At 43.9% G+C, this 23,615-nt stretch overlaps 1 protein-coding gene across 1 annotated transcript in view; it reads right to left on the reverse strand.

Moving 5' to 3' along the window:
* agps (alkylglycerone phosphate synthase) overlaps window positions 1-21,657 on the reverse strand; it is a 72,991-nt gene extending 51,334 nt beyond the window's left edge. Inside the window, exons 1-7 of the mRNA XM_063213373.1 lie at window positions 21,427-21,657; window positions 11,088-11,177; window positions 7,802-7,892; window positions 7,235-7,355; window positions 6,011-6,085; window positions 4,108-4,179; window positions 3,039-3,118 (exon numbers count right to left, since the gene is read on the reverse strand). Of these exons, the coding sequence (XP_063069443.1) occupies window positions 3,039-3,118; window positions 4,108-4,179; window positions 6,011-6,085; window positions 7,235-7,355; window positions 7,802-7,892; window positions 11,088-11,177; window positions 21,427-21,605 (708 nt within the window). The 5' untranslated portion in view covers window positions 21,606-21,657. The remainder of the gene's footprint in view (window positions 1-3,038; window positions 3,119-4,107; window positions 4,180-6,010; window positions 6,086-7,234; window positions 7,356-7,801; window positions 7,893-11,087; window positions 11,178-21,426) is intronic.
* Between the last annotated feature and the right edge of the window lie 1,958 nt (window positions 21,658-23,615).

Here is a 23,615-nt window from a genome sequence, read left to right on the forward strand (position 1 = left end):
TACATCCCCGACGCTCCGCCTTTCGGGGATATAACTATGCGTTAGGCTTGTTATTTTTTTTTAAATTATGGTCATTTTGTTCAACTATTTCCACAACACAGATACACTATAGGCCTACATACCATATGCCTACATAATAAGCATATTATATATATATATATTTTAATTATTTTTTTACTTCTGCTTTATTTTTTACTTTCATTACTTAGGCCTAATCAATTTCATTCGTTTTCATTCCATTCCTCTGAAAACAGTGAATCACATCACAAGCCACTCACATAACAGACCTTTAACATACAGTAGCCTAATCAAACACACAGCCAAACACTACAAAACCTCACATACGCAGACCCCAAGGAAGGAAGGAGAAGAGATGAGAGGAAAAGGAGAGGAGAGAGGAGGAGCTCTTCTCTATCATGCGCAACAAAATGTCAAGAAGCCTATGTTTAACTAAAAGTAAATAATATCATGGGAATCTGCGTTTCCTTTGTTACTTCTATAGAGTCGTCGTTGTTTTTTTGTTTTGTTTTGTTTTTTCTTTCCGATGGCGTGGGCTTTCCAACTTAGTTGCGCCAGGACTCGGAACAGGACAACTGACAGCTCTACGCTCACGCGACTCTGACAGTCAGCTCTCCACCAGCCTTGTCGCAATTTCGTTCCACAACCACTCCTTTTTAAACGTCACTAGTAGTACTGTTACAATTACTACAAGCATTCACCAACACAGAGAACCTTACAGAGCAGAAGTAGCTCTGGGCATAATCTGCGTAAGTCCTGTTATTGAAACGGTCAGGCCCTCGCGTTCAAAAAGGCAGCCTGATACAGCAAGGTTCGTGCGAGTAGCGTAATAAGTCACGTTAAAAAGGTTGTAGCGAAAGCGACAAGAGCATAGGAGGAGAGCTGCCTGACAGAATAGTGTGAGCGTAGCTGACAGAAGGCTGGTCGTCTGAAATGTTTTCAGTCCTGGCGCGCACAGCATGGAGTTACCGCTGTCAGCACACAGCATGGAGTTACCGCTGTCAGCACCGGACCTGTCGCTTCTATGGGATCTGTCGCTTTTGTCATCTGATTGGCCAAAATGAACGATCCATGTTTTAGGGGCTGTCCATGGTGGGAGGCTACGTCGTGACGCTAGTGTCCATGGGTAATGTAGGAAATCTCGCAGTCTAACGTTCGTCATAGCAGCGGTTTGCCGTTCATAATTTACTGTAGCCTACTCGGGTGCTACTCGCCAAATTGGCGGGTAGTTAATTTTTTCTACTAGCCAAAATGAATTTTCACCCGTGTTTGGCGGGTTGGCGTGTGTTAATTTAGAGCCCTGATTATCATCATTCTGCGCCCAGTGCGGCTAATCATGAGCTAAGCCAGGACAACTCTGGACAGAGATGAGGAGTCACTATCGGTGGATACACACCAAGATATTCACGTTCGCTTAGCGTGTCCGGGAGCATCACGAGTCCGAGAGGTTTGCGGGCTGCCTTTCACACGGCAAAGTCAGCGTCCACGTTCTATCCGTCAGCAGTCATTCATTTGCAATGGAACCCACTCATTGCACGCAGACGTCTCTTGTTCTACTTTCGAGTCTACTCGAGTTCTACTTTCAAGCAGCATTGCGGACTTGTCCGTTGTAGCGCTCATGGGGCCGGACATGCACTGCGCTTACACCGCACTCCTGTTTCGGACTGATACCGGAGACGTCAAGTCTACGTCTTACCGCAGAGATACACCAGCGGCGACGCGATTCAAGCGACAGAGTGTAGCAGCAAACGATACGAGCGATTGAGGAGACAAGGGTATGTCCGTACAGGCAGAAGGCAAAGCATTCAAGCATTCCCCGTGATACGAACTGAATTGTCAGCCAGGTGTGTCGTTACAGCAACGCACACACGTCTCACAGGAGTCAGAAACGAAGAGCAGGCTGCGGAGCGAGGGAAATAGAACCATGGAACATGGCAGAAGAAAAGACGGTCATCTGCTATCCAGCCCTCATGCGACGACGGGGACCGAGATTCTTTAAGTATATAGAGATATGCCAACATAATAGGTTTCTATGGGCACCTAACGCGACCAGGTTCCGGTCTGCCTAAAGGGACGTGTCATAATGCTCCTACAATGAATAGAACAGTCCTTAGGTCTGCCTAGGTCTGCCTAAGGGGGGCAATAATAGAACCAGGAAACAATGGGCCAATGGAACCTCTCTCTCTCTACTCTCTCTGACGGGGACCTTGTCTTTAATCTACAGTGGTTGATCTTGATGGGGGGGGAGATCAACGGGGGACAGGAATCAGCAGCAGCAGCATCATCATCATCATCATCAGAGGAAGGCTGCCTGCTGCCTGGTTCCCTTATAAGGGGCAGATGTTGCACACGAGGAGGGAAGGGAGGGAGGGAGGAAAGGAAGGAGGAGAGAGGAGAGCAAAAAAAGGGGAGAGGAGGAGAGAAAAAAGGGGAGAGAGACACAGCCGTCAGGGTAGTGGCGTGGGAAGCCCCTAACTAACGGCTCTCTGCACTCTTCACATTTCCAGAACATTCTTGGGCTCCTCCCTGCTCTGGAGGCGAGCGTGGCAGCCGGGTGATTTAGCGCCAGGCTAGGCGGCGCAGACCGACTTCTGAGGCCGAGTTCTGAGGGGAGACTTGAGGCTAAGGCTAAGGGGATGGGGCTGCTAGGGGTCTGGGCCGTGTCTGGGCTGCAGGGAGGAGAGAGGCAGAGAGGGACATGCAGGGAGGGAGAAGGGAGAGCAGACAGGAGCATTGAAAAACGCAGCTCTTGGGGTTTGGCTTGTGCTGCCCACACGAGTGAAACACACAGCCCCGGGGACTAGTCTGGAGTGTCTGTAATCGTAGTCTCTCTCTCTCTCTCTCTCTCTCTCTCTCTCTCAGACTCATTGTGTGTGTGTATGTGTGTGTGTGTGTGTGTGTGTGTGTGTGTGTGTGTGTGTGTGTGTGTGTGTGTGTGTGTGTGTGTGTGTGTGTGTGTGTGTGTGTGTGTGTGTGTGTGTGGAGGCAGTGACTTGCTCCCTGAGTAACTGGGTACCCACCATCTGCGAGGTGTCGAGGGAGACGATGGAGCGAGTCTCCTCCGGGGGGCACTCTAGAGCACTTGAGACACTCGTCCCTCCTGCAGAGAGAGAGAGAGAGAGAGAGAGAGAGAGAGAGAGAGAGAGAGAGAGGAGGGGGGGGGGAGAGAGAGAGAGAGAGAGAGAGAGAGAGAGAGAGAGAGAGAGAGAGAGAGAGGGAGACAGATTTAGTATGCATCTTCAAACAATTCTGATTCCTTCCGTTCTGACCTCCTTGCCAAAGTACAAGTATGTGTCTGCAGTACTGGGGTCTCATGCGCAAAGACCTCCGTAGATTTCCTACTGAATCTTTTACGTAAGTGAAAATCTGAAAAAGATACATTTGCACCTAAACTTTCAAATATATCAGTCCATGCATTTACAGGTTTTCATGCTGATTCGTGTGGTACTCTATGTCCGATTTCGCATGTAATTTGGTACACATGCACTTTTTCATGTTAAGTCAGTATTAGTACATCTGTGTGAAAAGTTACTCACAGAGCTTTTCTGTGCGCAAGCAAGTTTTGTACATGAGGCACCTAGCGGCCAGTTTTAAACCCGGCATGAGGGTCTCTGCCTTTCCCTGCGGTCTGAATATAGTGTTATCTGCAATGCATTTTAATAAAGACTGCTGATTTGCTCATATCTATTACGAAGCACCAGGCCTCAATATAAAGAAATATGATCTGTACATTAGAACTAAATTTATCGTTTTGTCCTTGCAAAAAATCTCTTCAGTGATGGAGGTAGAGAAGTTATCGTTTACTGCCTCTCATTAGATCTAAATCAAATTTAACTCTCCATGAGAACCCTAATAATAAATACTACACCAAAAAAAAAAAAGAATCAGGCAGAAATTTCCATACTTCATTAGTTTCAGTTTAACTTTGACTACGCGGTACGTTCTCTGCATAAGAATGAGCAGTGGCGTGTGTGTGGGTATGGGTGTGGGTGGATTTCATAACAAGCCTTTACAAATTCACCATGTCAGAGGATCATTTCATTCTCATAGTGGGTAAAAGTACATCTGTTAAAGCTAAAACACACTCACCCCCATATGGCATCAAACAAACATTGTGCTTGCATGCCAACTCCACAATTTTCACAACGTCGTTATGGCAATCTGTGCAACAAAAAAATAACAAATGACAATGCATTAACAAACTTTTTCTTTCCCCCCCCCACCCCCAGCCTGGAAAAGTACATATTATGAAAACGATAACAGATGCATTTTTGAGGAATTAACATAAACGAGTCTAATTATGACAATTCTGGCAGCAAAGTGGCAAAGCTGAAATCCTACATGAGGGTTGCAAGTGAAAGGGGGCGGCTGGCTGTTTGGTTGGCTGGCTGACTGGCTTACCGCCATGCGAGCACCAGAGGACGGGGAGAGGGCAGTGGATAGTGGCGTGTGGGTGGAGAGATTTGAGAGACCCTGTCGCTCCAACCAGTTTAACACACAAAACACCAAGCCATGCCCCCTCCCCCTTCCCCTCAGAGGGGCGTGTGGGAGCAACTCCCACATCTGAAAAGCACCAATGAGGATGGGCTCCACCCTCTCCACCCTCACGCTGCATAGGTGGAACTGAGCCCGGTGGGAGGGGCATGAGTTCGACACAAGATCAGAAATACACCCTGAGAGATATGGCAGCACGTCTAATCTAATGGGGAAGTGGCCGGGCAGAGAGAACAGATGATATTTTACATTTTGCATGAGACGCGCGGTGCGGCGCGCCCGGGCGCTTGCAGCCGAGAAGGTTAAAGGAGGGGATTTTTTCCAATTTGGTGCGCTGTAATGGAAGTGCCGTGATTTGCTGCCCATTTGGGAGCCTGCTAATCAACTCGGAGCCATCAGTCAACACTCATTTGCATGATAAAATAGAGCCGGTTCCGTAATGCGCGGCAAACCAATCTCCCGCGCTGTAACTCACGCCGGCAGGCGAGGCAGGCAGGCAGCCGTCCGCCGGGGCTGCCCGCCAAGGGCCTGCGTTGCAGGGGATTGGATGGCGGGTGCCGCCGGGCCCTCTGATGCTTCTTATTAAGTCACTACTCATACATATTAATACCTCAACTCACCGTTTTCCCACCTACTCTCCCTCTCTCTCACACACACACACACCAACTCACACACACACACACACACCAACACACACACCAACACACACACCAATACACACACACACACCAATACACACACACACCAATAAACACACACACACCAATAAACACACACACACACACACACACACACACACACACACACCAACACACACACCAATACACACACACACACAAATACACACACACCCACACACACACGATTATGCCTAGGTGCACACAGCTTCATGCCGTTACGTAAATGTAAATTCCAAAGCATTGCATAGCATTGTGGGTAAGCACAGCTTAGAGAGGGGTCTCAGTGGTGAAGGGAAGAAGGGAATTAAAAGGTAAGGGGAAAGTCAAATCTCCACTTCTTCTTATCCAAGTAAGAGCAGGCTAAGCAATGCTGAAAACCTCTGCTATGAACTGCTATGTGCTAGACACAACCCTGCACACACAACCCCTTCACCCTGCACACACAAGAAGCCTCTCCACCCTCCAAAAACACAGGGTGCATTCCAATATGTGACCTTGCGTCCTCCACTTGTGCTTGTGGCCTCACGTTTTGCTGATGCCCCGCCTCCGTGGAGAAAACAAATAAGTTTCCCCCCTGTCAGCCTAGCTAAACGATTCTATTCACCATTCACTATTCTTCATTCACCATCCAGCTTGCAAATTAGTTTACAATTGAGCTTATGCGAGATATTGCAATAATGCTGCTGTCAGTGATGTCATCATGACATATTACTTCCTGGTACAAGGCCACAAGCATAAGTGGAGGACGCAGGGTCGCATATTGGAACGCACCCATAATCAACCCCTCCAGCCTCCACCAACACACACAGTCTACTTACTTGGCCAGACCACCATGTCCGGACACCTTCCGAAATGTCCTTCACGAAGCGCGAAGATTTCATGTAAGCAGTGCCCTGCACAGAGTCAATCGGCAAGTGATTACAACACGACAAGTCCATGAAAATGCCATTGACCCCAGCCATGAATATAATCACAATGTTTGTGTCAGAAATGAAAAACAATGAAAGGAACCTTTTTCTATATAAGTACCAATTGAAATGTAATGTACTGTGTAAACTCCCCATATTCATATTATTCTTTATCTTTCTCTTGTTTTCTTCTTTGAATATTTTTCATTACATAATCATGTTCATAACCACTGGCTATTAGCTGAAGATTGACTACTGTAACATATACATTTGCCTCAATAACAAAATAATGACAAAAACAGAAAAACAATGAAATGATTGACATTTGCCGTGTGTGTGCGTGTGTGTGTGTGTGTGTGTGTGTGTGTGTGTGTGTGTGTGTGTGTGTGTGTGTGTGTGTGGCTGAACCACAAACAATGAGTCACTGAGCATGACAGCAGATGGTATTTCATGCACGTGGCCCATAACAACTCTTGTGCTACTGTGTGTGTAGTTCAGTGTGTGTGTGTAGTTCAGTGTGTGAGTGTGTGTGTGTGTGTGTGTGTGTGTGTGTGTGTGTGTGTGTGTGTGTGTGTGTGTGTGTGTGTGTGTGTGTGTGTGTGTGTGTGTGTGTGTGTGTGTGTGTGTGTGTGCACTCTCTCCGTCTTTCTAAATGGGGTGTGCGATTATAGGTCTGCACATATAATCGGTGGGTATCTCTAAAGGTCTATTCAGACTCCTTCAGTTGCAGGACACATAGGCCTACTGTCAGCGGGGAGTAGTGGCAGATCACGGACAATTCAGCCTGGGAGAAAAACTACACGTTGAGCACTGCAAGGGCTCCTTTCAGCTCTAAAAAAGGCGGGCGTGGTGGCTGTTTGGGTACGTGATCTACCGCAAGCCTCCGCTGACAGTAAAAAGCCCTGATGAAGGCCAATGTTTGGCCGAAACATGTTGGCAAATTTTAATGTTCAAATAAGAGTTGGCTACATTTAATTAAAAGCTTTTTAATGAAGACGAAGAGTGTCTTGGATTTCATCATTCATCTCATAGTTACGTCTAACCAAAGAGCATCTTCGCACTACACAACAGAACGCCGAAGCCCTCTGACCTACGCCTTTGTTTAATGCAGGTTTAAGGGGTCTCAGAGCTCACCATGGCCGCGGAACACTCGGTCGTCTGCGTCTTGGGAGAAGGGGATGCCAGTGGCCTTCAGCTCCTCCACAAACGCCTCGTTCAGGTTGGGAGGGGGCACCACACCAGCACCGAGGGCAGGCTGGGGAGACACGCACGCACACATGCACGCACGCACACACACACACATGCGCGCACACACGCGCGCACGCACGCACGCACACACGCGCGCACGCACGCACGCACACACGCGCGCACGCACACACGCGCGCACACACACACGAAAGTCAAGACAAAGTGTACTTAATTGTCAATTTCCAAGTTCACAGAACGACATTGTGTTTTACTCGACTTCAATGTAAAACATACCAATACAGACATTGTTAATCATGGTGCACACACACACACACACACACACACACACACACACACACACACACACACACACACACACACACACACACACACACACACACACACACACACACACACACACACACACACACACACACACACACACACACACACACACACACACACTCTCACAAAGTAAGTAAGGAGGTACTGATGTGCTGAGGAGAGACTCACCGCGGCAGGACTCTTGTGTTGCAAGTTGGCTCCGAACGTGCCCTCGAACCAGTCCTTCAGGCTGGGCATGATCATGCCACTTAACCGATACCTGCACAATGGGCATACATACATTACCCACGTCAGCACGATTTATGTCTCGTAAATACCGGGACACTTGTTGACACTCAAGTCTGAATATCTACATGTTGCCATTTATTTATGACAAAAGACAGAGGGGTGTCACGCCAGAAACTCCAGTCCTTGTGGGTGCGTCGGTTCCAAAGCAATATTCCACAGAAGCAAAGAGTGGAACTCGCACACCAGCAGCCGATGCAATAATTGGTTTATAGCTTTACACTGTTTTACATTATTATTGTTAAATAATGTATTGCATTTTTTAACAATAATTGCATTTTTTGCATTGCATTTTTTAACAATAATTGCATCGGCTGCTGGTGTGCGAGTTCCACTCTTTACTTCTGACCATTTATTTATTAACATCGAACACAGACATGTGGGACCAGAAAAATGGCCACTTCTTCAAAGGATTGGTCCCGATTTAGCAAAAATGTGAAAACAACATGTGAAATCAAGGCTTATGCTGTTCTTTTCCAAGTGGTGCGGCCATGAAAGCAAAGAGAAGTCCACTGCAGTCATTTGAATAAAACTACGATACTGCACCGCAGACAAGAAGTGTTCCTTCACATTTGCAAATCAATTCCGTCAGTGTCAATCTGGCAGTGACAATCTGGAAGGTCAGCCGTATTGATTTTAACTAACTTTTCATGGCGTTATGTTTTATGGGTACATTAGGGCCCCTCCATCCTCTACTACAATAAAAACATGGCATCAGTGGGATAAGAACTCGGGCTGACATTCAATTTAAATGGCCGAAAATCGTGATAACCTCCCATTTATCTTGTTCCACCTGTACCGCACATGTACATATCTGTGGATGGTGTACATAATGTGTACACATGCATCAATCTGTAATTTTTGTTATAGTATTTCTCGGGCACGTATGGGCTTGCATGACTAGGGGCAACCAGGGGTGAATTTCTCAAAACCAAAGTTGCTTACTACATTAGCTACTTCGTTGCTTCCAATGCATTTTCCCATTGGCAACTACCGAAGTTGCTAACCGGCTAACAACTTCCCTTTTGAGAAACTCACCCCAGGTTTGAATCGGGCATGGGTCATTTCCCAACCCCACCCCTCTCTCTCCACACTCACTTCCTGTCAGTCTTCACTGCCCTATCTGAAATAGAGGTAAAAAGCCCATAAAAGTATCTTTTACAAAAAAAGTATTTCTCAGGGGAGTTTTAAAAGTGTGCATCCTCTGTTTATAGAGGGTCTTGCAGCCTGGTTGGCAACTGATGGCTGACACAATGCCTGGCCTGCTGTCCCCTCTCAGCCTGGTGGACAGAGAGATGGAGTAATAAGACAGAGAGATAGAGAGAGGCAGAGGAGGGGAGGACAAGAAGCTGGAGAGGGAGAGAGGGAGAGAGGGAGAGAGAGCCAGGGGAGGAGAGGACACGAGGCTGGAGAGAGGGAGAGAAGGAGAGATAAGGAGAGAGAGGGAGAGAGGGATGGAGAGAGAGGCAGGGGAGGAGAGGACACGAGGCTGGAGAGAGGGAGAGAGGGAGAGAGGGAGAGAGCGTGGCTCGGTGGCTGCAGGATGCCTTTGTCCGGCGGAGCGTGAACTGCAAGCGCTCCTTAATGAAAAAGCCCTCTGTCCCTGTTGGCCTGGGCAGAAGAGGAGGGAAGAGGAGGAGAGATCGCTCCAACTCACATTGTGTGTGTGTGTGTGTGTGTGTGTGTGTGTGTGTGTGTGTGTGTGTGTGTGTGTGTGTGTGTGTGTGTGTGTGTGGCTGAACCACAAACAATGAGTCACTGAGCATGACAGCAGATGGTATTTCATGCACGTGGCCCATAACAACTCTTGTGCTACTGTGTGTGTAGTTCAGTGTGTGTGTGTGTGTGTGTGTGTGTGTGTGTGTGTGTGTGTGTGTGTGTGTGTGTGTGTGTGTGTGTGTATGTACAATTGTGTGTGTGTGTGCGCACTCTCTCCGTCTTTCTAAATGGGGTGTGCTGGCGCACTGTGTGTGTAGTTCAGTGCGTGTGTGCGTGTGTGTGTGTGTGTGTGTGTGTTTATGTAGGTATGTGTGTGCTCGCTCTCTCCCTCTCTCTCCCTCTCTAAATGGGGTGCGCTGGCGCGGTGTGTGTGCTACATGGAAGTGCAGCCTGGGCCGCCTCCGCAGCAGAGCAGAGCAGAGGTGTGCAGCGTGTGCCAGCTTTGGAGCGCCGGTGCCGTTTTGCCGACCATACATCACCATTACGCGCACAACAAGGCCCATCTCTGTCACTCGCCACCTCCGCCGCAGCCAGACAGAGATAAAGGTGCCGGCCGCGGGAATGGAGGGGTGCCAAAAAAAAGAGCCATCAATTACCGTGCCAGCGTGCATTCAGCCCGCGCTTTGTCACGCCGCTGCACGGCACACAGCAGCAAGAAAACACACCGGGCAGGCACCCATCTCCCTCACACACACACGCGCACACAGAGGAGAGATTTAAGACAATAGGTGGCTTTCTTACTCCTTTAGGGCCAGTCTATTTCTTTCTATTGTTTTTTTTTTATTATACAAAAAAAACATAAACAAGCTTTATCATGCAGAAAGCAATGCAAACCATAAGCTTGATGGGTAGTTTGTTTGAGTGAACAGTTGCCTATGGAATTCTTTAAATGAAAAAAAAATGATGGCTATAAAATACACAAATAAATTCATTTTAAACTTCATTCCATCTGCACCATTTGTCTACCTACTGTGTTACTTTTCTCTTGCGCTGCCTCCCCTTGCCAGGCCAATCACACAAGTCCGCCACTAGATGGCAGTAGTGATCCATGCAGCTCAGACAGCGGCGCTGAGAGCCAGTCAAGTGTGTGGTGTAGACAAGAGTCTGCTGAAGGCGGACAGGAACGTGAAGGATTTCCCCCATAAACCATTCCTATGAGATGCTGCTGAGAGCAAGAGCAGGCTAGAGTACCGGGCTCTACAACAGCGTCACCATGGCCACCATTTGTACCACAGCTGCTTGGATAATCCAGATGTGTGGCCCAGGGGTTAAATCTGGATTATGACAGCTATGATCAAATAAGTGGTGTGTGTGGCTGAGTGATGAGAGTTACTTTAGAGAGATATTGAAATGCAGATGTTTGAGGATCTGGGCCTGGCCCTGGATCAAACCCTCTTTATGCATACGGTAACTGTGGATGGTGTTAACAGGTGATTGGCAGATGGCTCACCTCTTCCCTGTGAATTCTGCTTGACCTTTCTTGTTGAAGAGGAATCTGGAGTCGCTGTAGCCCCATCCATTCCATTTCATAATCTCCTGCCTGTGGATCAGATAGAGGACACATAGATGGAGACCTCGTATGAAGCACAAAACACTTCTACTCAATACTTACTGAATACAATCCATTATATGAAAATGTTGCCACATCTTACTTACAGTAGGTCAAAGAAATTCATCAAAGCTGGTTCACTTTAACAGTATTGACTAGTTTCATTCAGAAGCCAAAACACAGACTTCCTACTCCATTACAATCCAGAATATAAAAAGGTTTATGTGTCCTTCTTCAATGGAACTCAGCAAATCAGTTTAATCTGTGCCAACCAGTAATGGTTTATGGACATATTACTGCAAATGCCACTTAAAAATACAACATAAAGTACAAAATAAAAGAAAAGACACATTTTGCTCACTGTGTACATGTAGGTTATGTCATGACATTTCTTATGTGAAGATGGATTTGAAATGACATTGACACTGATCAATCAGTTAACGATTTGTACAGAGTGATGTCACAAAATGCAGTGCATGCGGGTGGAGCCATCACAGCAGGCCCAAAACACTTCTGCGTAATACTTACTGAGTACAAGTGAACATATTGACTTCTTAATTGGGCTTTTTCACAATAACGTCAGAGAAGTTCCGTTTTGAAGCAAAACAGGTATGAACAACTATTGGTTTTAGATTATATTAATGTGCTATATAAATATGCTTTGATAGATTGATTGAATATCATACATACATTTCATTCAATGTGCTAAAGAATAGAGAAAAGAGAAGAAAACTACATTGTGTTATAGATAGTGTACTTGACTAACTATCACCAAAGGCAGATGAGAATAAAGTTGTTTTTAATTTCCTTTTAAAAACAAGATACTGTTGTATATATATATAAAAAAACAGAGTGGCATGAAAGTTTACGCTTATGCCACTAGTTCTACTTATACAGTGCCCTCCATAATTATTGGCACCCATGGTTGAGATGTGTTTTTTAGCTTCCAATTATTTAATTTTTTTTCTAAATAATATGGGACCTTAATGGAAAAAAAGAGAAAAATCCAACCTTCAATACAAGTGCATTTATTCAGTGGGGAAAAAATCCCACATAAAGAAATAATTATTTGACATCAAATAATGTGTGTCAATTATTAGCACCCCTGGTGTTAATATTTTGTACAACCCCCTTTTGCCAACAAAACAGCACCTAATCTTCTCCTATAATGTTTCACAAGATGGAAAAGACAGAAAGAGGGATCTTCAGCCATTCCTCTTTGCAGAATCTCTCTAAATCATCCAGAGACCTGGGTCCTCTCCTCTGTACTCTCCTCTTCAGCTCACCCCACAGGTTCTCAATGGAGTTGAGGTCAGGGGACTGAGATGGCCATGGGAGGAGCTTGATTTTGTGTCTGGTGAACCATTTCTGTGTAGATTTGGCCATATGTTTAGGGTCATTGTCTTGCTGAAAGACCCAGTGACGACCCAGCTTCAGCTTTCGGGCAGAGGGCAACAGATTTTGATTTAAAATGTCCTGGTATTTCAAAGCATTCATGATGCCATGCACCCTAACAAGGTTCCCAGGGCCTTTGGAAGCGAAACAGCCCCACAGCATCACTGACCCACCCCCATACTTCACAGTGGGTATGAGGTGCTTTTCAGCATGCGCATCTTTCGTGGTACGCCAGACCCACTTAGAGTGTTTGTTGCCAAAAAGCTCAATCTTGGTCTCATCTGACCAAAGCACACGGTCCCAGTTGAAGCCCCAATACCGCTTGGCGAACTCCAGACGCTTGCGTTTATGATTGTGAGTGAGGATGCATGCCTCCCAAACAGCTTGTTGGCGTGTAGACAGCGCCTGATGGTTGATTTGGAGACTTTGTGACCCCAGGATGCTACCATTTGTTGTAATTCTGTAACAGTGAGCTTTGGAGATCTTTTGATTTCTCTTACCATCCTCCTCACTGTGCGTGGTGGCAAAATAAACTTGGGTCCTCGTCCAGGCTTGTTTACCACTGTTCCAGTTGTTTTGAACTTCTTAATTATTCCTCTCACAGTGGATATGGGCAGCTGCAGTTGAGTGGCAATCTTCTTGTAGCCTCTGCCTGACCTGTGAAGGTCGACGCACATCTGCCTCACTTGTATGCTGTGTTCCTTTGTCTTTCCCATGTTTAAGAGTGGATAAGAGAAATGGCCTCGGTGTCACGTCATATTTATACCCCAGGGAAACAGGAAGTGATGAATTACTAATTAAATGTTCCTACATACTCTGGTAAACTTTGTAGAAATGACAGAAATGCTTCAAATATATTTATTTCCTGGGAATTGTTAAGGGTGCCAATAATTGTGGAACAGGTGATTTAATGAAAAATAATTATTTTTTAGTCAGGGATTTTTTTTTTTTCTTACAATTTATTTGAGTTGAAGGCTACATTTTCCTACAATTTTCAGTGTGACAGTATTCTTCTGCAATAAACACTGAATTTATTTTAAGGCTTTTAACACATCTCAACCAGGGGTGCCAATAATTATGGAGGGCACTGTATCTGCTTCCAATGCACTGAATTGAAGGTGACTAAAGTCACATGAAAAAGACCCCAGTCAAAAGACCTCAGCAAAGCCGTTTCATCTGAGCAATTATCAACATTTAATTCAGAACGCTACTTAAAAGTTGGAAACCGTAACCGAAACCGTATAGAAGTCCAAGTTAGGTCAAGGGTACTAGTTCATTGTCAAAAATCTATGCAACAGGTTTTAGCATAGAAGACTGAAATGGTGATTAACCAGACAATACATGTTTTTTTGTTTATAAACACAGTGTTGTGAGGAGAGGCAAGGCACTGGCAGCCAACCACGTGAGCTGATTTTTTGACCGACAGCGGTTTCCAACAATCAGAGGTTGAGTTGTTTGCAGCCAGGGGAAAACAAAAATTGAGAACCCATACAGATATACACTCAACGGCCCCTATATTAGGCACACCCGTCCAACTGCTCATTGACACAAATTTCAAACACAAACAGCCAATTGTATGGCGGCAACTCAATGCATTTAGGCATGTAGACATGGTCAAAGTGAACATCAGAATGGGGAAGAAATATTACACAACCACTTCTATGTTTTACAGACAGAATGGTCCTAAAAAAAGAGAGAAAAGATCCAGTGAATGGAAGTTCTGTCTGTAAAAATGCCTTGTTGATGCTGAAGGTCAGAGGAGAATGGCAGAGGAGAGCATATCTAAATGCATAGGGCATCAAATCTTGTGGCAGATAGGCTACAGAAGCAGAAGACCACTCAGGATGCCACCCTGGTCAACTAAGAATAGGAAACTGAAGCTACAATTCAAACAGGCTCACCAACATTGAGCAGTTAGAAGATTGTAAAAATGTTGTCTGATCTGAGGAGTCCATTTCTGACGCACTACTGAGATGGTAGGGTCAGAGTTTGGTGTCAACAGTATGAAAACGTGGAACCACTCTGTGGTCCAAAGAGGTTCTATTGAGGTGTACCTAATAAAGTGGCTGGTGAGTGCAGCACATGCAATTACATGGCGTTAACTATTTTTTCATGTTGTACTGATTATTATGGATTCATGTTCAGTCAAGATGCTTCATTGCCAAAATCTGTGCTAGATTTAAATTCATTCACAGACCAACCACTTAACAATTCCTACATGAAAAAGACAATATGACTGTTTCTTAACTCATTCAGCACACCTTGACAAAATGGCGGTAGTTTGGCAATCGAATATACTTTAAATTGTACACATTCAAAGAAAATGGCTCCAAATCTTTGCAGCTACAAAGGGTCACCAACAATCACACAGATTGGACCTCATACGGTCAAAACAGTCCACCAGGAAGATCGCCAAAAAGAAGAAACGATATGCTAACAAAGATGCACAAATTGAACAATACTCAAAAGAAATCAGATTTCACTGAGAGTCATAGTTTACCTCAGGGCAGCATGAAAATCCCACAGAGGAGCACAAACCTCAGGGGGTTTCATCGTCGTCAGTATTTGCTTTAAAGCGGGAAGTGGTGTTTGCGGTGTACAACAAGGTGGGGTGGGGTGGCGGGGGGGATCCCCAGGTGTAATGCAACACAAACAGCCACCCCAGGACCCGTCGTCATGGCAACAACAACCACAACTGGCAAAACAACAAACCCCACCACCGTCCCTGCCAAACAACTTCCATTAAAAACAAGCAATACTGGCAGGTTGTCATGTCGCGCTGTTGGCCTCTCGGCTGCAATTAGGCCCTGTCACAAGGGGCGTCGGCACCACCATCATGTGGTCCTCGCGTCCAAACCTCCTACCGCTGCCGAGATCTCACCCAACCCAACGAGGGGGGTTGACAAAGGCAGCAAAAAAAAAAAAGACAGAAATTGATTGGACCACTAAATTCAGAAGACAGCTTAAGATCGTTGGGAAGTGCTAATGCAGCCTGCCATTACATTTTATGAATCAAGCACTGAGTGACAAGCCCCCATGATAAATCATGCAGCCTAGAGTACTGTATGTGTGCATGTGCAAAAGGAAGAGAGCAAAATATATGAGATGGTGTGTGTGTGTGTGTGTGTGTGTGTGTGTGTGTGTGTGTGTGTGTGTGTGTGTGTGTGTCTGTGTGTCTGTGTGTGTGTGTGAGTGAGTATGTGTGCGAGTGTGAAAAAGAAAGACAAAGATGGACTATCCAGCAGGTAACGATATATCTCTGTGTATGCATGTGAGTGTGAGACTTGTGAAAGCATGAATGTGTGCAAGCGTGGTGTGTGGCGTGTCATGTAATGAGAGCCATACAAATATGTACTTCCCATAACGCAACTATGAATTTCACCTGCGATGGGGCTTGACATGCATTCGCCGCCACAGAGAGCTCGTAAACTTCTGCCTTCCAGGGCCATTATGCACCATATAGGCACTGATGCATCACGTCCATATAATCTCAAGCTGCCAGCTCTGGGCCCAGGTGGGAGAAGAGGGATGCCACGCGGTGTGCTTGTATATGCTTCGCTATAGTATCCTCCACGGACACGCACGCACACACGCACACGATTCGATACCGATTTCTTCAGGCAGCAATTAGATTATTTTCGATACTTAAGAATGCCCCACGATACGATTCCATTCGATTTCTCACGATTACTTTTCCACTAATGTTATGGAGCTAGGGCAATGGTCAGGGGCCAGCGATTCGATTCTTTTTGATACTCAAGAATACCCACCACGATATGATTCGATTCAATCGTCAGCTGTAGGATCGATGCATAGATGCATAACGATTACTATTTACACCCCTAGTCTCAACCTTGGCCAGCAGCCACAGACACGCCCCAGTAGCACACACATCACACACATCACACACATCACACACATCAGTGTCTGGGTGGAGCAGAGAGCAGCTGTCTAGGGTGTAATGAGATTCTTCTGTATGATATGGAGAGACTGCTCCAGAGATGTGCTTCTGTATTCATCAGCATTCAGCACTAGGACGGGTGAGACAAGTTGCAGCCAAACTGTACACATGTAAAACCTGCACCATCCTCGCTGGCATTTCAACTAACGACCCCACTTTCCAAAAGACTTTGGAATACAAAAAAGTGTCAATGACATTTAGTATTTGTAGTAGCACATGTCAGGATGATAGTGCAACCACAGCTAATGGCACTATTGTGTGGATTAAAATATGTTCTTGTTTTTAACGGACTATCTAAGAAGCATACTTATTGCAGCACAATACATGGGTGGTTGACGTGACGCCTTGCTTTTACGTAACATTGGTTAAAAACCTATAAAACTATTATTTTTCCTTTAAAAAACAAATGTCAATGAAAGAAGATGTGGTACATTATGTTTCATATTAGTCTTAGATGAGAAAAAACATTTTTGTTAAGATTTATGTAAAGGTTTATATGTCAAATATCCTGCCGTGTGACTAATATATATATAAATACATATAATATAATATATATATATATAATATATATAATATATATATAAATTAACCAACAATATTTTTAATAATGTATGAAGCATTTGGCATGATTGCATAAATATTAACTATATATTAAGATATGTGAATGTGAAAAAAACTCAAGACAGTAATATTAACTACAAGTTCAATTTCGTAACACAAATTGCGTCCTGTGGGGTGGCATGTATGTCAATGTTTGTTAACGGGCAGCTGCAAGGCCAACTACGAGGGTCTTAAGGACTGGCTCCAAACCAGTCAGTACCTCACTTATTGGAGAGTGCTGTGGAAGTTTAAGGTGACTATTAACCTCTTAATATGTCTTCATATTGCAATGTTTCTGTCACGCCATGCTTAGGTTCATTTTATGGTGTCCTGTGGTGTGACTGCTCTATAGAAGGAAAAAAAGTTTTTTATGAATGAAAACACATATTAAGATAAGATTAAACACAATATCATTATCAAGTTAGCATGAGGTCAGATGTCAGTCATGTAAAAGGATTAAAATGCCCATAATGCAGTGAATTTTCTGTGGTGTGACTTCATTTTCCTGCGGTGTGACATGCCTATGCAATGTGTTGATGCAGGACACATTTTCCCAAAAATGGCTAAAAATTAGGCGAAATTCCACAGACCACTAAGTGCTTTTTTTTCAAATTTTTCAGGAATTGGAATAACTTTTTTTTTTTTTTAATTGTGTTACGCCCTTAAAAGTCAACTACCCATATACCAATTAATTTATAGACATTAACTGTGGTTGTACCACCCTACGCCTGAACCCAACAAAGTCACTGACACCAAAACTGAAGAAAAAAAAATGTGTTGGGGGACATATGTGAACATTCCAACTATTCATGTGTTGAGTTGACATGTCTACTTTTCATAAAACTTGTCTCGAATTGGGTTGTATACTGGCATGTTCACTTAGAGGGGGTGGTTAACTTCCCAATCGATGTGCTATAGTAGTGTTTCTCAACGGGAGCTCTACAGTCCCTCAGGGACCGTTAGAGAGCCCTTGGGGGGCGTTGAGAGCAGGGGGTGGGGGTTGAAAAGGCCCAATCAAAGTGAATGGAAGCCCTCACAACATTCTAGAAAGCTGCACAGTAAATTAATCATGCATCAGAAAATTAAAAATTAATCATACATAGAAAAATATAGCTGCATAATAGCTACATAATAATCATACATCAATAATAGCATGTACAGAAAAATCTAAGGCTGGCTGTACTGTAGGCTGTACTGATTTCATAATCTTTAAGATTATGCTGCTGGGTGAGGGGTGTTTTTGCTGTTGTTATGATGATGTTTTCATGTTGTAAGGGGGGCATTTCGGGGGGCATTTCTTCAAAAAAAGGTTAAGAACTTCTGTGCTAGAGGTTCATTCTCCTGGCACAACAAAGGCTGAGTGCTCCTGTGTCAGTAGAAATTGACCACTTGCTCTGAGTGACCACAATGGGGTAGGACAACAGCCAGGGAAAAGCAATATGTAAGGGAGGAGGGTTTGGTATGGGGAATTTGGTATTCATTTTCTCGCGTAAAGTAGATTTTGAGGAGGGGCTCGCTCGGTTACAATACCATCTTAACAAAATTAGGCAACATCTTGATTTAGTTAGAGCATATTCTCTCTCTCTGCATTTGCTAGCAAACCAATGTAAGCATACCATTCATACTGTGTCCTGGCCTTGCTTCAGAAAGTCACATTGAGGGGAAGATGACTGTGGGCTTGTACATGTCCCTGGTCTTTGTATGCTATGCTGACAAATCCCTGCCTTAAAATACAAACTGCTTTAAGATCCATGGGGAGACCATGACACCATTACAGGAGTGCATCTCTCTCTCTCTCTCTCTTTCTCTCTCTCTCTCTCTCTCTCTCTCTCTCTCTCTCTCTCTCTCTCTCTCTCTCTCTCTCTCTCTCTCTCTCTCTCTCTCTCTCTCTCTCTCTCTCTCTCTCTCTCTCTCTCTCTCTCTCTCTCTCTCTCTCTCTCTCTCTCTCTCTCTCTCTCTCTCTCTCTCTCTCTCTCTCTCTCTTTCTCTGTGCCAATTTCAATAAATCTTCCGAAGTAGGCAAGACATGCCATCACATTATAAGTCTTCATTACAAAACAACACACATGCAAAAAAACAAACTGTGAGGCAAACTGTTAACTAAACCAGGACATTCTTATAATAATAAATAACATAACGTTGAACATGTGTAGATGAAATATCAAAGCAAAGTATAGAACACAATGAAGGAAACGACAACTACGTTCAGAGGATGCTCCTATGCGACAAAATTAACACTATTTTTGTTCCTTGCGGATTTGAAAGAAAAAAATCCTCTTCCATTTTCCTCCCTTATTAACAAAATAAGTGGGTCGAGGCAAACCAGGAATAAAATAGGCCTTGTTGAAACTAGTTGTGGGTTAGTTAAAGTGCCTGAAAGACTGGCTGAAGCAGCTCAGCGTCAATCTGACTTTTCATGATGAGGAAAAAGGACATTCTCAAGACATTACCTAATATTTCTAGAACACAGCTTCTACATCCATGATTTAGTCTTTGGAAGATGGATGGCATTTTGGCACTTTAAAAATCTTTGTTACCACTTTGAGTTTGTCAGAGGAAATCAAGCAGTGGTGTCACTTTTACCGCTAATGCACTTTACATGGATATCATATCTTCTACTACTACTGCTGCTACTGCTACTACTACTACTACTACTACTACTACTACTACTACTACTACTTGTACTTCAAGCACAATTTTGTTGCCTTTTTGACAATGACAAGCTCTTGAATTTTGAGTCCATTGTGGGGAGGGGGTGGAGGGGGGCACAGGCATGTGTCAAACCTGTCTCTCAGGACCAACATCTTCACCACACCATCCTGTCATCCTACCGCACCAGACTGGCTACATATCTGGAACTGGTCTACATTTCTGCTTTCAGCGTCCCATGCAGCATAGTGTCACAAAAGGTTAACAACCCTCTTGCTACATACTACATAGTGAGGTTCCCCCCTCACACAGATTGTATTAAGTTATGAAGCAAGTCCTCGATAAAAGGAAACCACATATTTCCTGAAGGAGTGGGCCGAGTTGGTTGTGTGCTCTATCAACATCTCTATGACCGAGCTAAGATAAAGGAGAGCCGGTCAACATGCTTTCAATAGCTTAACCAAACTCAAACACAACCACAACCACACACAAAATATATAGGCCAGTATATGAGGAAGTTGGTTAACTTTTCAGTGAAGCATGCCAGCGGGTCTTCACTGCAGAGCATTTTGGACACCCAACTTATAAAAAAGGAAGGATATTGTGACAGAAAGCGTTGCACTCTTTGAAACCAATTATAAAATATACACAACAGTAAAAGTTCAACAGCAATGTTTTGAAAAATTCTAACACTAGATGTCACTAATGCATGATAAAGGGGGCAGGAAACTGGTCTTTCCTCATAAGGAGTCTACAGTCAGGCCACCGCTGTCTTCGGCCAATCAGAACACGCTTTCGCGTCCTAAGTTTTATCTCACAAACTGAAGTTACAGATTGTGATTTTTCATTGATAAATATGCACATCTGTAGACAACAAAACAAATGACACTTTCGTTAACTGCTCTTGCCTTTGGGTAAGTTTAAATAAGCCATGGTGATTTGGTGATAGCCATCAAGATTAAAGGAAATAGCAACAAATGGACCAAAGGTGAACAGTATGAATGTTCTGCGAAACTGGGTCACATAGCTGCTTCCATTCAACAGTGTCCGTTGCCAAAGTCAACATTAACTGCAACCACCCACAATGACACGAACAGGCACGAATACCTTCTAAACATCTTCGCACGTATTCGCTGATATAGACATGAAGAATACCAAACAATCCTTTACTGTGAGTACACAAGCTACATCTCGTATTGACAGTATTCTCATTGATGGCTAAGTGGTGAAAGTCATGGGCTGTTTTCATCTGTGAAGTATAACTTGATAAAACGCAATACAGTCAAGGTAACATGTTTGAAGCATAGACTAACTAGGAGTCAGTTCGTGTGACAATCTTTGCACGAACTACCGCACCCACTTCTTGGAGATGAATGAACACTTTGTTAGTGGAGTCCGGAATTCTCCCGCACATCCGACCAAGCTATACAGTTACAGTAGGTCGCGAGACCATGTATTTTTTCGCCAGCATCAACAGACAGTGTCTTTCGTAACTACTGCTTTCTTGTAATACATGTACAAAACAGCTCTTTGGAAAGAAACAGTGTCTTCAACAAGCCGGTGAAAAGAGGCTAGCTACAGTAGCGACAGTGCATAGATCAATTCATCTGTGTATTATCATAGCCACATCTTTACCTCCTCTTAGGAACCGAGTTTGGCTTCTCGGGATTCGTTCTACTCGACTCCGCTTTGCATTCTTGCGCGGCAATCTCTGTGTGATATGCCTCTTCTGGTTTTCTTAAATGACCTGCGATGATTCTCAATCTTTGCTGTGCAGTTCTTTGCCGCTCCGAGCTCTTGCTGTTTGACGCCATGCTGCTTCCGTGTTTGTGCAGGGAAAGGCTGAGCTGTCAGAGGTCAGCTCAGCGATAGTAGGATATGAGGTAGTTATATGTCGAGTCCCATCATGCACTGCATTCGATCTATTTCCCCGCCCCAAAGGCTATTAAAATATTACAATGTTTCACATAACTGGGATATATATTATTGTAACAAAATGCAACAGTTACAGCAAGCAGACACATTAAATGGATACACTGTGGCTTCCATTGTCTAGCACACGCAACATTCCATGGCAGGTAGAACTGGAACTAGAAAAGTAACAATAAGTGTGCCCTATAATCTACAATAGGCGCTCAAATATAGAAGGAAAACACGGTTATATCCATTTAACGAATCAAGATTTTATTATCTCATTTTTGGAATGTCATTCATAGTCCACAAATGACAAGTTCAATGTTACACATATATGCAGCCTTTTTATTACACAACTCAAGATGACTACATTACAAAATAAATATATAAATATATGATAAATGATATATATGATATGTGATAGGGAAATTGACAGACGTAGAGGTTATGCAGCCATATGTTTTTCCAATGGAATAGAAAGTATCAGAAACATCAGCAGGCAATAAGCTCTTTTCGGTGTAAACCAAAAATGGTTTATATTTTGATATAGTAAGAGTTGTCAGTCTAATATTCTCTTCGGTTTAAACCATACATTTGCATATTAAGTTATTGGGTTAATGCGTAAATTACTTTTTACTTTGACTGCAAACATTTGAAAGATATGCACACGTTATAGGCCTAGACCTATGGGGAGACATACAGTAGGCCTATATACTGTAGTGAAATCAAGGATAATGTCAATGGCATGTCCTTTAAGTCTAAGACTGCATTCAATAATTATGCTTCTGACACTTCTGACATATCCATCAGTATCTTGAGGGCCTAATTTCATGACAATGCATTTAGAGACGCTAGATGCTGCTGATCACATAGTCAAATAGCAGGGTGGCAAAAATGAAGACGTGCTGGAGGCTGGACCGCAAATATCATGTGCATGAACTGTATATTATTCCACAAGACTGAGTAAGAAAAGTGAAGATTGTGTGGAAGGTTGGTGGTTTGTTTGGCATTGTTGCCCCCTCCCCTCCCCTCCCACCAGATGTAACATTTGCCTCCTTCAGGCCAGAACATCAACTCCCAAAACAAAGTTCTGTAATGCACTGACTTCAAGCGATTAGAGTCTAAGTGTATCACAGAACTCTACTTGGAAAGCCACAGTGGCCTGGAAATCCTCTTCTGTGCGTGGAGTGGGCCTTTCATCAAAGATGTCTACAGTAATTTAAGCACAGGGAGAGAAATACATTAGGTTTCAGATGTTCAGTTGCTTTGTAATTGTCCAAGATAAATTTCCTGCGGGACAAATAAAACTAATCTTGAATCTTGAATCTTGAATTGCTGCAGTGCAACTATGAATATACAGTATAAAGTAGAAGTAGACGTAGGCCTACTCTTACAGATGTAATAACAACACTAGTAGTATGATTATTGCATGGTTACAACTTTGTAATATCATACTACTAGCATTGTCATTACATCTGTAAGACTACTTCTACTTTATACAGCTCTATGAATATTGATAGTGAATAGCAGGCTATTCTTCTTTTCTAAGAGCTTCTGCCCGACACAAGGATGTGAGGAATGCTCGTACATATGGTCTTATCATTATGTCTATTAGTGCACAAAGTCAGGTAAATAAGGATGTTACTGACACAGGTTTTTTGGTGGATGATAACTGGTATAAATGGTAAAGTGGGCTGTGACCACACAAGGCATGTTACGCCTGGGAAAAAATTATCCTCAAAACTGGAAAAGATGCCTACAGTTGGAAACTTCAGTTATTCGCCCATTCTGCCCCCATCCCCCCTCACACAGGCTGCCCCCAGACAGAGATGTATGCAAACTTTACACTTTAAACTGTAGGCAACTATTTCACAGAAAAATATTGTGCCAGCACTCTAGCAGACTGAATA

The sequence above is a fragment of the Engraulis encrasicolus genome, chromosome 13, assembly GCF_034702125.1.
Source record: "Engraulis encrasicolus isolate BLACKSEA-1 chromosome 13, IST_EnEncr_1.0, whole genome shotgun sequence".
NCBI classification, from domain to species: Eukaryota; Metazoa; Chordata; class Actinopteri; order Clupeiformes; family Engraulidae; genus Engraulis; species Engraulis encrasicolus.